Genomic DNA, 14,030 nt, shown 5'->3' on the forward strand with positions numbered 1-14,030 from the left:
GTGTTGTTTCCCTCGACGGAATTAATATGTGAGAAACTTGAAGTGACTCCAAACAAAGTGAGGGAAAATTAGATACTTTTTTCCTTTATGTGGCCTCCAAACAAAGGTCAAGTGTTATTAGCAAATCGGCCTTGAAAATCTCAAGGACCATTCTTCCTTTAGAAGGAGAAGAGAAAAACTGAAAGCGATTGCATTGAAGTGATGACGGCTGCGGAAGGCCGCTAGTGGTCCGTATCCAAAATATGAGCGTATTCTTATTTCATTGATTCAAACACATTTTGTTAAGACATATCAAGGATTTAAAGCAAGTAGATACCACATATGTTTTATAATTTTAAAGATTTTCTTGAATTTATATAGCCGTGTTAAAACCGAAATAGTAGGTTGTGTTGATGGAAAGATCTACTCGTTTGGTGTCATGCATATTTCCATTTGCAGTCATTTAATACCTTCTGCCTCAACGAGAGCACATGGAAGCCAAATCATACATTCAAATTTTAAAAATTCGCACCTAAGTCATGCATCTTATTCAAAAAACGAAATAAAGACCAACTCGCACTAAGCTTCATTCGCGTAGGCTTTTTTCAATTGAAATATTAGCGGTTCGCATGTTTGATGTACGAGTTAGTTAAATTAGCAAGAAAACTTCATGACGTTAATGAGCACTGTAATATCTATTCACCACTTCGCAAAAGCTCATTCACCTCGTCCAAAATACAGTTTCTGAAAATCTGACGGCATTTTCTAAAGAGAAGCTGCTTTTTGATTGTTAAGCAAATAGCTTATCCATCGGCACTTGGAACATGGAAGTAACAATTTTGGGATGGTGAAAGCTCTCAACAACTACTAACAAGCTCCACAAAGCACTACACTTACAGTAGGTAAAACGACTAATTGAAGTATTGCAAATTACACTTCCATTCAATACGAACAAATTAAGCCAAAAATGTTAACCCTCAATAACTGATGACAGCTCTGAGCTCTTACACATTACATGAACGAATACAGTGATGTGGCCAACTGTAGACAACTGAGCATATAAAATCTCAATGCGCATTTCAAATAGCCAGAGTCAACACAGCATTCTAAGGATAAAACTTGTGCTCTGACTGTTGAACCATATCATGGGTCAAAAGGCCAAGATGAACCTTTGAATCTTGGATTGTGCCCTTTCCTTCTCTTCTGGCCCTTCCAGATCTCCTATGTTGTCATGATATTCCTACATCGCAAGTATAAACTTCAATATCAGATCAGACTTTAGAGTATCTTCAGAATAAGGGAAAGACTAGGCCTGACGATGAAAAAGTGAACTACATATAGGAAGGAAAACAGCTTCACATAAAAATCTGTATGAATTTCATTAAGGAGAGATTATTCATGAAGATGGACAAGGGAAGTCATTAAGGAGTTCTTCCTTCCAGATCTATCTTCACAAGTTCACACCACAACACCAAAGTTGTAGTCCAATAATCCAAGCATGAAAGAAACAATGGTCACTTGTTGAACAAAATCCAGCGTGAGAGATCGAAATACCAATGCGCTCCGAATAACCTGGTATTAAAATTGGAGTTTGCACTAATGGGCTATAAGTCCTAAGGTATAGCTCTCGCGAGTTAACCTTGTCTCCAGAAGTATCCAAGAATTTTCACTTTGTTTTTTTGGATAAGCAGAAGAATCCAGGAACAAGGTATAATATAACTACCTTAAAGCAAACATAAGCAAATGAAAAGGAGGGAATGACACAGGAAAAAAGGACGCCATGAGCAAAAACCTGAAGTATATCTTTTACGTCTTGCTTAGTCAGCTTTTGTTGCTTTAGCAAAAGTTCAATCCTTGCTCTGATACGAGGATGCCTGCATTAAAAAGAACAATCAAGCAGGAGGATCTTAGATATATCCCAACATCAGAAGGGAAAAGTATGTCAGGTGCCAAAACTTACTCAGAGGTCCAAAGATGACCCAGGATAACAGCTATCAACTGCAGGATCAGGGAGAAAAAGGAAGGACGATAAGAATGCCAAAGATCTGAGGTGGTAATGTGCCGTAGAAGAGATGATAGGTACAAAAATAAAGATGCCACAAAATTTTTGACCTGAAGAGTGTAAAGTCCAGCTCCTAACTTCCTATTGTACTTCTCATCTTCATCCATCTACAAACATGATTAATATAATGGCAATATAAAATAAAATGCTTTAGAGAAAGACATAATGATGAGCAAAGACTAAGAAGTAAACGGACCTCAAAATCATCAAGTTCTAGCTGGTCAAACCGTTCAGCCTCAAGTTTCACTCTATTGGAATATCTGCAAAAGTTCCAACGACGAAAAGAATTGAAAACCAGCACAAAGTAATGAAATAGAACTATCAGCCTCAAGAGAACCACTGTTTCTCGCACAGCAGAAGGAAATAGAGCAGGGTACTAGATATATATGTTGCATGAACAATCACCTCATGTAGAGTTCCATAAGCCTGTCAATTTTTTCGCACTCGTTCTCCACAAACTTACTTAACAATCTATCCCTTCTAGAACCTCTCAAGATTCCTCCTGTAACAGAAAAAACTGAAATTAATGCAGTCATATCCAAGGTATACGGGAGATTCCTCCTTATTATTAAACTTATTCTTATAAAGAAAATGCAGTCACAACCAAATATAAGGTAACGTTTTCTCTTTTTCTCCCCGCCCCCTAAGAAGACCCAGCAGAGACGCTAATTCTTATGAAAGAGAAAACAAGAGATGATGGTACCTCCATTCCATACAGGTTAGAGATGCATCACTTAAACTAATGTTCCATCCCCCTACCCTTTCCTGCCAGTCTTTTCAATTATTTCTTCTTTTTTTCTCTCCATATAAAGAGAAAAACACAAAAAGTTGACGTCCTCTCTCGCCTATTCCGCCTTTTATTCTTGAATCATCTAGAAGAAAGTAAATATCCGTTTAGATATGTATTTTTTTAGATGTAATAAGGTTTTATAAGAGTATCCAGCAAAAAGAATATGCTGTGATGCAGTTACAAAAGTGAAGAAAAAGAATATGCATTTAGGTATGTATGAATATGCAAAAACTTTTAACTGTAGCATTAAACACAAAGGCCGACTCTGGATTGTTACTTCTTTTTTTATTTTTTTATTTTTTTTTTGGGGGGGGGGGAGGGGGGCAAGGGGAGGGGTTGGTTAGACCAGTTATAAAACATACATCAAACCCTATGATCTTCTTTTACCACAATTGCAGGCATACAAACTTTCCAGTATATCAACAACAGAAAAATATTTCTCTTTCTCAGAGTTAACTAGCCTTCTTACCAAATAAGGAAGCAACTAATGATACAAGACGCTCTTCCAGTTCTTCTTTGTAGCGTTTCTTGTTCTTTTTGCTCAGAGGTATCTGACAGTCAAAACATTTAAGCATAATAAGTCATATGAGTCAGTGATAGAACAAGGTAAACAACACCACATCATCCTAACAGCTCATTGAGATAAAGCAATAGAAACTCTTCCATTTGAGGAGAACTTGAGATACTTTTTTCTGTTAGTTTTTATTTACTATATCTCATGAGTTAAACTGCTGATTTTACAATAAAAATGATATCAAATTAAAGTTATGCAACAAATACCAAAGCTTGGTCACAATCTTTATAAAGAAATTAGCTTAGTAACAACTTGATAAGTGGAAGACCACAAACAACAAGATATCCTTAACTAGTCATGGAATTGCTTTAACCCATATCCATAAAGCAGAACAAATAATATTCTACTCCATTCATCAACATCTTCAATCGTACCACAAGAGTTCTTTACGAGACAATCTTTAAGAAAATTAACAAATTAATCAATCAACCAACTATATCTCAGTCCCAAACTGATTGGGATCCACTATGAATCCTTTATATCCATTTTTATCAGAAAATTAAAAAATTAGCCAATCAATCAAAATGCAACCATGTCTCAATCCTAAACCAGCTGCGGGCTACTCTATGAATCCTCCATAACCGTTCAGCTAAGCCAATGAACATATTAGTCAGTCAATCAACTATGTCTCAGCCCTATTTCAATTGTGGTTGACCATACGAATCCTCTTATACCATTCTGCTCCGTAAAATTAGTACGATGTCAAATCTAATGAAATTTGGAGAAAAAGGGAACTTGACTTGCCTTACCCATGAAAGCTGGAAAAGCAGTCTTTAACCCCATTACATCCACAAACCTCTCACATGCTGGAGGATAATTAGTCATAGCAAAATCTAAAGCCCTTATAGCCGACCCATAACACATTTTCTTCTGATTCATTATAATGATCATCAATTCTACTCCTTCAGATTTCACAAACCTCTCCTTATTCTCCAACGGCATTAACAAACAGCACAACGCGTCAAACAAGTTCTCCACCATCTCCTCCTCATCTGGCGACTTAGGGTCCTTTGATTTATACATTGCCACAGCTTGTAACAATGCATCCACACCGTTCAATTGCCCTAATCTCTTCTGATTCCCCGCGCTGCTCTGCAACAGAATCGCCAAAATCTCCGATGCATACTGCTTGTTTCCATCAAATTCTCTAACTTTTATCCTTGTCAATAACCACTTCATTAACTTCGTCCTTTCGCATACTAGCTCAGCCACCGAGGTTTTCACTTCAATGAAATTCTCAATAGTCGCGAGTATACTGTAAATGGCGGCGGACTCGTCGGGATCGGAATCGGACAATTTTCCTAGAAGCTGAACGAGTAATTCTAACGCATTGTTCTCCACCAATGCATCAACTAACACTTGCGCCGGCTCGTCGTTGTCCTCGAGAACATCCTCGTCAGTTAGGTCTTGTAATAAGCCGACAACGTCAATAGCGATATCCGTGTTTTCGTGATTGAGGAGGCTGGTGACTGAAGCAACGGTGCCGAGACTTACAAGCTCCGGGTAAAACTCTGGGCCTCCAGCGACGATTTTAAGCTTTTCGATTTCTTCGTGGAGCTCGACTTCGGAATCCGCGAACTTCTCGGGTTGATCCGGGTACTTGAGACGGGCAGCAATGTTTTCCTTAAGACGGCGTTCGAATGAAAGGACAAATTTTTTCACTGTCTTGAGATCGAGAGCTTCCACGGGGTTTTGTTGAGATTTTTCTAGGGCTTCGAGTAGTGATAGGTCGATGCCGCCGTTTGTGGCGGCGGAGGATGGCGGCGGCAGTCTGAAGGTTTCGTATTCATCATCTTCGTATTCGGCAGAGTTTCGCTTGCGTTTTGCTGCTTCCATGGCTTCTGGCAAAACTCTTGGCTACCCAGTTCCCAGTAGCAGAAGAGCTTCTCCGAACTTCTCACACACAAACCATATTTGGCTTTTCCCCCTCGTCTAATTCAGTTTTAGCACTTTGCATCCCTTCTTTTTTCTATTTGATACCTACACCTCTAAAAGCTCTCTTGCCCAAATCCATTCATTTAGTTATAATGGCTTGGACTTGATTTGAGTCATAATCACCAAAGATTGTAGTTAGATGATACGGATTCGTCCTCTCTTAATTACAAGTTTGGTGGGGCGTATAACAATAGTGCACAATAAGGTGTATGGATTAGTAATATATGAGTTAGTGATGTAAACATTAGTTATGCATAAATTATTTCTTATCTGCTATTTGGTGTGGTGTATTAAAAATTAAAATATATTGCATAATTTTTAAGAAAATTAGTTATTTATAAAAATGGCCTCCATATTCTTTAGCTTTAAGGGATTTTAAAGACAATTTTGTCTTTAACTATGCTAATGCATGCATTAATAACCTTGATGCTGCTAATACCATGGTTTTCTATGTATTAATTATACATAGGATAATACCAAATAGATTGTATAATTAATACTTACATTTGTAATGCATAGGTTAGAAAAGTATACCAAACAAGGAATTAGTAACACCAAAAGTTAACGCATGCATTATTTTCTCTAATGCATCCTACCAAATGACCCCTAATAGTTAAACTTTGAAATTTCGATGCATGACAAAAAAAGATGAGCTCAACAAAATAGTGTGTTAGGGGTGAACGTCTCAAAATTTAGATCTAGGTTGTTATACAATTAGATTTATTGTGAAAGGGTTATTCTAAGTCAATCTTAATATCCAAATGATAGATCTAGTATACTCGTAGAGAATATAGCTCGTATGTCGTTAGATACACTGTGTTGGAACAATTATGGAGTAATAAATGACTAAAGAATATGAAAAGAAGCAATACAACAAAAGATAGAGGGTCTATCGGATACAACCTCTCTACACCCTCGAGGTAGAGATAAGGTCTGCGTATACACTACCCTCCCCAGACCCCACTCGTGAGATTTTACTGGGTCGTTCTTGTTGTTATTAGCCACCTGACAAATGTGAGATTTTCAACTAGTCCTTCTCACTATAATGGATAATGATAGCATTTAAATATTCTGATCTTTCTTGGATCAAGGAAGAAAAGATAGATAAAGATATAAAAAGGTAAACTTTGTATGTATATGATAAAGAGAGAATCTTCAAAGAATGTTAAAGTATTGTTCCTTACAAAAAGTGTCAAATCCCCTTCTATAGGTACATGGACCGCAAAACACTAGATAATACAAGTGGGAGGAATATTCACTAGAATATTCTCTAGGGAATAGTAATCCTATAACTAGCCGTTACTACTCTCCGAAGAGGAGTGCTCGTCATCACCTTCTATCGAGTCACTTCGACCTTCTCGGCGGCATGTTATCTTTTCGTGACGTCGACCCTTTGAAGTTGGGACATTGTATCTTATCGACGACACGTGACAGCCTCCGAGAGCTTCATTCGTGTTGACCTAGTCAACATGTAACACGATGTTTTTTACCCATGCGATGGGTGGTCTGGTCACAGAGATAAAAATATTAATTTTGATACAAAATTTGAGATTATAGTTATTTCTTAGTAGTTAATTGTGGGTATTAGCAAATATTGGTATAAAATTTATACCAAAATTGTAGTATTAGCTATACAAAATTATAATCCCATGAGATACTGAACTGAACCAAATGATACCGAAGTGTTTTATTCTTACTTTTACATGATTAATAGAAAATTAGAGCTCCACTTATATGTACAAGGTATAATTGGTCGAAAGTTGATATAAAAGACTAAGATTGTGACAGGTTAGATTTCTCTAAAAATTTTGGTAGACTAATAAATCTATTATAATGCTAGTGGTAGGCTAAAAATATATTATATTTAAAAAGTTAGAGAAGAGACTATAATAACAACATACCCAGTGAGGTATTAGGAGGATATTGTGTATGTAAGTCTTATCCCTACCTTAGAAAAAATTGGAGAAGAGACTAATATATATATATATATATATATATATATATATATTAAGACTTCTGAATTTGAAAATATATCTGAATATGAAAATCTGTATTAAGATTAAGATATTTGAATCTAAATACACATCTGAATATTAAGATGTGTATTAAGATCTGAATATCAAATGATTAAGACTGTTTGTTTTTTTAGCATATGAATATATAAAGTTATCTTTATTTAAAAATTAAAATAAACACAAAATTTAAATAAAATACTAATTAATCTAATGGTGGTGATTCTAGGTAGTAGCTAGTGGTAATTGGTAGTGATAATGATGGTGGTGGTTGATGGTGATAGTTAATAATTGTGAGTGGTGGTGGTGGTGGTTGTGATTGAGAAAGGTGATGGCGGGTGGTAGTATTTTATAATGGTGGACAATCTCGACTATGGTTATTGATGGTGATGAGATGGTTGGTTGTGGTAGTTGAGGTGGGTGAGTATGTGGTTATGGTTGAGGATGATGTTGGTGCGGATAGTGGGTGATAGTAGTAGTGGCGACTATGATTGAGTATGGTGGTGGTGATGGTGGTAGTAGATGATAATGGTAGGCGGTAGCGGCAATTAGTAATGAATGTGGATGATAACATATTGATGCAATTAAGTTTTTGTTATAGATCTTAATCATACGGACCTATTCAGACACATTAAGGCCTCATTTGTTTTTTTTATGATTAAGACCTTTGAATCTGAATATACATCTGAATATCAAGATGTGTATTAAGATTAAGACATTTGAATCTGAATACACATCTGAATATATTAAGATGTGTATTAAAATCAAAATAGAAATAATTAAGATTGTTTGATTTTTAACATCTGAATATATAAAATTATCTTTATTTGAAAATTAATAAACATAAAATTCAAATGAAATACTAACTAATCCAATATTCTATAAATAAAATATATAGTTTTTTAAAATACGATAGTTGTTGGTGGAGATGGCTACCAGGTGAATGCCGACTAAAGGCGGTGGTTGGTGGTAGTTTTGGTTGATGATGGCGGTTCATGCTAGTAGCTAGTAGTGATTGGTAGTGGTGGCGATTATGATTGAGGATAGTGGTGGTAGGTGGTGATAGTTAATAATAGCGAGTGGTGGTAGTAGTTGTGACTGAGGAAGGTGGTAGGTGAGTTGTGGTAGGTTATAATGATGGACAGTACCTAATGTGGTTGTTGATGGTAATGAGGTGGTCAGTTGTGGTAGTTGAGGTGGATGAGTGTTGATTGTGGGTGATAATGATATACGATGGTCAGAGTGGTGGGGATAGTGGGTGGTGATGGTCGATAATGGTGGCGGCTATGATTAAGGATGATGGTGGCGTGGTTGTAGTAGTGGTGGTGGTGGCATGGTGGTAGTTGATAATGGTAGGCGGATGCAGCAGTTAATAATGAATATGTGATAGCATCTTAATGAAATTAAGTCTCTTAATAGATCTTAATCATACAGACCTATTCAGACCCAACAAGTGATTGTGAAATTAAAAAAACAAACACACTTAATGATTAAGATCTGAAATATTAAGATTCAGACTTTAAAAATAAATGCACTGAATGTCTGAGATATGAATGATTAAGATTCAGATCTCCATTAAGTGCAAACAAATAAGGTCTAAGTGGTTATGAATTTTAAAAAAACAAATACACTTAATGATTAAGATCTAAATGGTTAAGATTCAGACTTTAAAAATAAACACAATTAATTCAGACTTTCATTAAGGACAAATAAATGAGGCCTAATTTGTGATAAATCATTTTGAAAATATAGCTAACTTCATTGCTCTAGCATTAAGAGGTGATACAGCTATATGCTATTTGGCCCGTTTTAGAAGCAGCGAATTAGCAGTCATCAGAAACAAAATGAGAAAAAGACGTGGACGGCAGGATTCGAACCTGCGCGGGCAGAGCCCACATGATTTCTAGTCATGCCCGATAACCACTCCGGCACGTCCACCTTTTGTTGTTATAATTTCTTGTTTTCACATCATCACAGAAGAAATTCTATCCTTCTAGTATTATGCTGAACCTTCTACATCTGTCCATCTATCTGAGAGAAACATTTTTGTCACCTTCTTCATTCTCGCACACACACACACAGCTCAGACCTCAACTCTAATCCGATTGAAAATGGCGAATCAGAAAAGGGTTCTCTTACTATGTGGAGATTACGTTGAAGACTACGAGGTTTTTGCTTCTTCTTTTTGTTCATAGTTCTTGATTCCTAGTCTGTGCGAAGAACAATATGTTTAGAATGATTAACGTGTCACTGGTTTTCCTGTTCATTGTTATTGGGTCAGGTGATGGTACCATTTCAAGCTCTGCTAGCCTATGGAGTAACCGTTGATGCAGTTTGTCCTGGAAAGAAAGCCGGTGACGTTTGCCGTACTGCTGTCCATCAGCTTTCTGGTCACCAGGTCCTTCCTTTTCTCTATCTTTCTATTACTGCATAGTTTTTTTTTCCTAGTAGGTCTATTTGGTAACTTTCGGGTGGACTCTTAGTTGCTTATTAGAACTTATCCTTCTGTGTGTGCCTAATTGACTGCTATTGGATTGTGGTTAAAGACTGAAATGTGTCTGCGTTCTCTCATTGTTCTGAGCTTTACTCTGTGTTTTCTGTTAAATTAGTTTATACCTATCAATCCAAATGAAAAGGGTCTTGCTTTATGAATTATGACGTTTGAATTTAAGGAAATAGAGGAGCTTTCATTGCCCACGGGCATATAGCTTATGATACTGGGGTATTTAAGTACCTTTTTTCAGCTTTAAGCAATTGATGACGTGCCTCTAAGTATGCCTAAACTCAGGATAATTTACAGCCGAGGGCAAGAGGAGAGTGATCTCTCTATGGACCTACTTTATGTTGCTAACAAGTTGGCTGGATATAAGCCCGGGTCAATTGGACTAGTAGTTTTTATACAATTTCTAGCAATTCCTTAATCAAATTATATGTCTAAACCCACTTGTGCACATGTGTTTATGCATTAGCACGCATCATTTGTTTTATTATAGAATATGAAATTGTGATTGTATTAAAAGATTTGTGGCCGTAAAGTTTTATTTAATTTTAGAATTGTTTCAGACATATTCAGAGTCCCGGGGACACAACTTTGCTCTTAACGCAACCTTTGATGAAATAGAGGCTACAAAGTATGATGGCTTGGTTATACCAGGAGGACGTGCTCCAGAATATCTGGCCATGAATGAATCCGTGTTGGACTTGGTGAAAAGTTTCGCCAACTCTAAAAAGCCAATTGCCTCTATCTGTCATGGACAATTGATCCTGGCTGCTGCAGATGTGGTCAGAGGTCGAAAGTGCACAGCTTTTCCTGCTGTGAAACCGGTACTTCTTGCTGCTGGTGCCCATTGGGAAGAACCAGAGACGATGGCCTCATGTACCGTCGACGGTAATCTTATCACTGGACCTACTTATGAAGGTCATCCTGAATTCATCCGACTCTTTGTCAAGGCACTTGGTGGCAGCATAGTTGGTTCTGGTAAAAGAATCCTATTTCTATGTGGGGTAAGTTATAATCATGTAACATCTTGTTTTAGCCGAGAGAATTTGATATGCTTAGTTTCGAATTGCATTTTACTGGTAAATGGTAGTATATGAAATGGTTGTAAAGATTGTGGTATAACTTAAGAGCTTTAACACCACGTCTCGTCCCAATTGTTGTAGAAGAACAAACATATGTGATCGTCATTCTCAAAAAGAAGAACAGATACATATGTAATCCTCCTAAATATAGCTGGTTCTGTTGGTATATAGGTGACAGAAATCTTTCTCTCTATGAAACTTCCAATGTGTGCCATAGCAAGATTCTCTCTTTATTTTAATTCGATTTGGTTGTGTCATATTTATGCTTGCCGCATACTGGTAAGGCATCAGATAATCACCTGGTGTTGTTTGAAATGTCATGTCTGCGTAGATAAGAAAGAGCCTCCAGTTCAATCTGTCATCTTAAGTTTGATTATATGGATTGATTATTTGTCAAGCTGTTACTTAGTTCTGGTAGTGTGTGCTCCTATGTCCTATGTCCTATGTCCCATGGAGGATTTGTTGAAGAAGATGAGATTTAGACTGCCATAGATTCTGAGAGATCGAATAAGATTTTTTTCATGATTTACGCCTGTAAGAGGTGCATGTAGTTGTCAGAGTAATTCAAAAAGTAGAATGTTCTACGATTATGGTGTAGTCAAAATTTAGGAATTGTGAGAATGAGGATAAGTAGGTGCACCTATGGGTGTCATCACTGAAGTTGGAATGTACCATGTGAGACTAGGTTCAAATACCAGTAGGGGCAAAAAATGTTAGCTAAATTCTTCCCATATGCAGAAGCGACGCATCAAATTCCATAGGAAAACTGTTCTATTTTACGTCCCCTGTGGGTCCACATTAACCTATGATTGAGATGAAGGCTGCCAAAGGTAGAGGCAAATGGCTCTCCTTCCTTACTCTCTGTTCTCTCGGAGCACTATAAACCATCCATAATAGGAATTCATGCGTCTCTTAGTTGTAAAAACACACAGTATTGCAATTAAAATATTCACCCAGAGAGCTTGTAGCAACTTTCTTCGCACATATCTTAGGTTAAGCTCTTCCTTCTGCCATATCCTAATGTATTGTTTTCTTCTTAAGACATCGTAGAGCACCTTTTACCTTTGTAAACAAATGTTTAACCATTTGTAGTGCTTATCGTATAAGATTACCAAGTCATTATTTTAAAGGGACATGGCATCAGGGGCGTCTTACTGCTTTAAAGAGTACAGTGTTGAATGTGATTTCTGGCTACTTTATCCTCGATGTTCGGTATGGTTATAGGTAGAAGTTCTTGTAATTCTGTTGAAGGGTTTTATTTTTGGCTCATGAACTGTGTCATTTTGGTAAATTTGTTCTCCAAGTAGAAAAGTTGACTCTTCCACCCCTGTGAATCATGCAATCAGGGCAGACTACTAAAAGCTGGGCTCTTGGCGCCTTGATGTTTTTTTACCGCAAATATCTTCCAAAAGTTGGGAGATCCATCATGAACAGGATATACAGTTGTTTACGAAAAAAAATGATTATTCAGTTCACGAACCCCCTTCTCTTACCTGTTCTCCTCTTCCAAGCTAGTTACTCAATCGAATTAGATGTACTGCTAGATATCTGTCTTCTTATCTCCGTGGAGTCACTCTTTCGGACCTTGCTGACCATGTTTTCATGCTCCCTGTTTCTTTATCTAATTGAACTCATTGGTCTGTGGTCTGGGAATTGGATGTCCTGAAAGGTTGTTCCACGAAATGCTTGAAACTACCACATGATAGGAGCTTTTCTTTTTCCATTTGATTCAGCTGGCAGATATCACAGATATGTGCCAATTTCATATCTGGAGTTTCCTTTTATTCTGGTCTAAGGCTGTTAGACTTGTATTTGATTTTTTATTTAGCGACTAATTTGTACTTCCTTGTGTCTATGTTCTTGGGGTTGTAGGATTTCATGGAAGACTATGAAGTGATGGTACCATTTCAGTCCCTCCAAGCTCTTGAATGCCATGTTGATGCTGTTTGCCCCAAAAAGAAAGCTGGTGATAAATGCCCCACAGCTGTGCATGATTTTGAAGGTGACCAGACTTATAGTGAGAAGCCAGGTCATGATTTTGCCCTAAATGCCAATTTTGAAAGTGTGGACGCTTCAAGCTATGATGGACTTGTAATTCCTGGAGGCCGAGCTCCGGAATATCTTGCCCTGGATGATGCTGTTGTTAAGTTGGTAAAGGAATTTATGGAGTCCAAAAAACCAGTTGCATCAATCTGCCACGGGCAACAGATTCTATCTGCTGCTGGTGTTCTCAAGGTAACTCTCTTAACATCATTTGAATTGAAGTTAAACAGCTTGACGCATGCATGATATTTCAGCTATTCCCCTTTTCTACCAAAGACAGCAAAGTCAACAATGGGAAAAAGAAGAAAAGCAATCAACCGATTTTCAGGAACTTTACATGCTATCCGCAAATAACTTCAAGGATAATATGTTATGCAGAATATTGATCTCAATAATCATTAGCAGTAATTAGAACATGTCAATGGGAATGTTAACTGCCATGTACTTCAGAAATGAAATAACATGGAATCATGCGTTGTTCACGTGCGTGTGCATACTCTAATCTATGTCTCATTGAACAACTACAGGGGAAGAAGTGTACTGCATACCCTGCTGTAAAACTTAATGTTGTTCTGGGAGGGGGAACATGGTTAGAACCAGAACCAATAGATCGTTGCTTTACCGACGGACATTTAGTGACAGGAGCAGCTTGGCCAGGTCATCCAGAGTTTATTTCTCAGTTTATGGCATTGCTTGGAGTGCTTGTAAAGTTTTAAGCTACTTGTTTCAGATGTTCAGTTTGTTATCTTTTGTGAGTTCAGATGTATCATAATAACAGAACAAGAAGTGTTTTTTCTCTGATGTACCTTAATGTTTACCTGTAAAATAACCAATAAAACTACTTGTGGTTATTTGCTTTGAAGCGCACACGATAAGGAACTTCTAGTATTGATAAAAGTGACACGTTAAATCCACTTCTGATTTCAGAATAAAGATTCTGGATTTATTTTAATTCTTTTTAACTTTTCCAAAAACATGTTAGCGCTTTAATATTATTTAAGTGCTGGTAATAACTATTTAAACATCATCCATGACTGGTTGCCCTTGGTCAAT

The 14,030-nt window shown here is 37.1% G+C and overlaps 2 protein-coding genes and 1 non-coding gene across 3 annotated transcripts; 1 reads left to right on the top strand and 2 right to left on the bottom strand.

The window, feature by feature from the left end:
• Positions 1-894: 894 nt before the first annotated feature.
• LOC104230335 (uncharacterized) lies at positions 895-5,353 on the bottom strand. The gene is made up of 8 exons (XM_009783115.2): positions 4,150-5,353; positions 3,301-3,382; positions 2,447-2,543; positions 2,238-2,301; positions 2,092-2,148; positions 1,940-1,977; positions 1,772-1,853; positions 895-1,219 (listed from the first exon to the last, which is right to left on the bottom strand). The coding sequence occupies exons 1-8, from the start codon at positions 5,239-5,241 to the stop codon at positions 1,130-1,132; spliced, it is 1,602 nt and encodes a 533-aa protein (XP_009781417.1). The 5' UTR covers positions 5,242-5,353; the 3' UTR covers positions 895-1,129.
• Positions 5,354-9,208: 3,855 nt separating this feature from the next.
• On the bottom strand, positions 9,209-9,290 carry TRNAS-AGA (transfer RNA serine (anticodon AGA)). Its single transcript has one exon. It is a non-coding gene; the product is annotated as a tRNA-Ser (tRNA).
• Positions 9,291-9,351: 61 nt separating this feature from the next.
• Positions 9,352-13,828, top strand: LOC104230336 (protein DJ-1 homolog D). Its single transcript, XM_009783117.2, has 5 exons — positions 9,352-9,520; positions 9,634-9,750; positions 10,416-10,856; positions 12,807-13,169; positions 13,505-13,828. Exons 1-5 carry the CDS (start codon positions 9,464-9,466, stop codon positions 13,691-13,693), a joined length of 1,167 nt encoding a protein of 388 aa, XP_009781419.1. The 5' UTR covers positions 9,352-9,463; the 3' UTR covers positions 13,694-13,828.
• The last annotated feature ends 202 nt before the right edge of the window (positions 13,829-14,030 follow it).

This window comes from Nicotiana sylvestris, chromosome 2 (assembly GCF_000393655.2).
Source record: "Nicotiana sylvestris chromosome 2, ASM39365v2, whole genome shotgun sequence".
Lineage (NCBI taxonomy): Eukaryota > Viridiplantae > Streptophyta > Magnoliopsida > Solanales > Solanaceae > Nicotiana > Nicotiana sylvestris.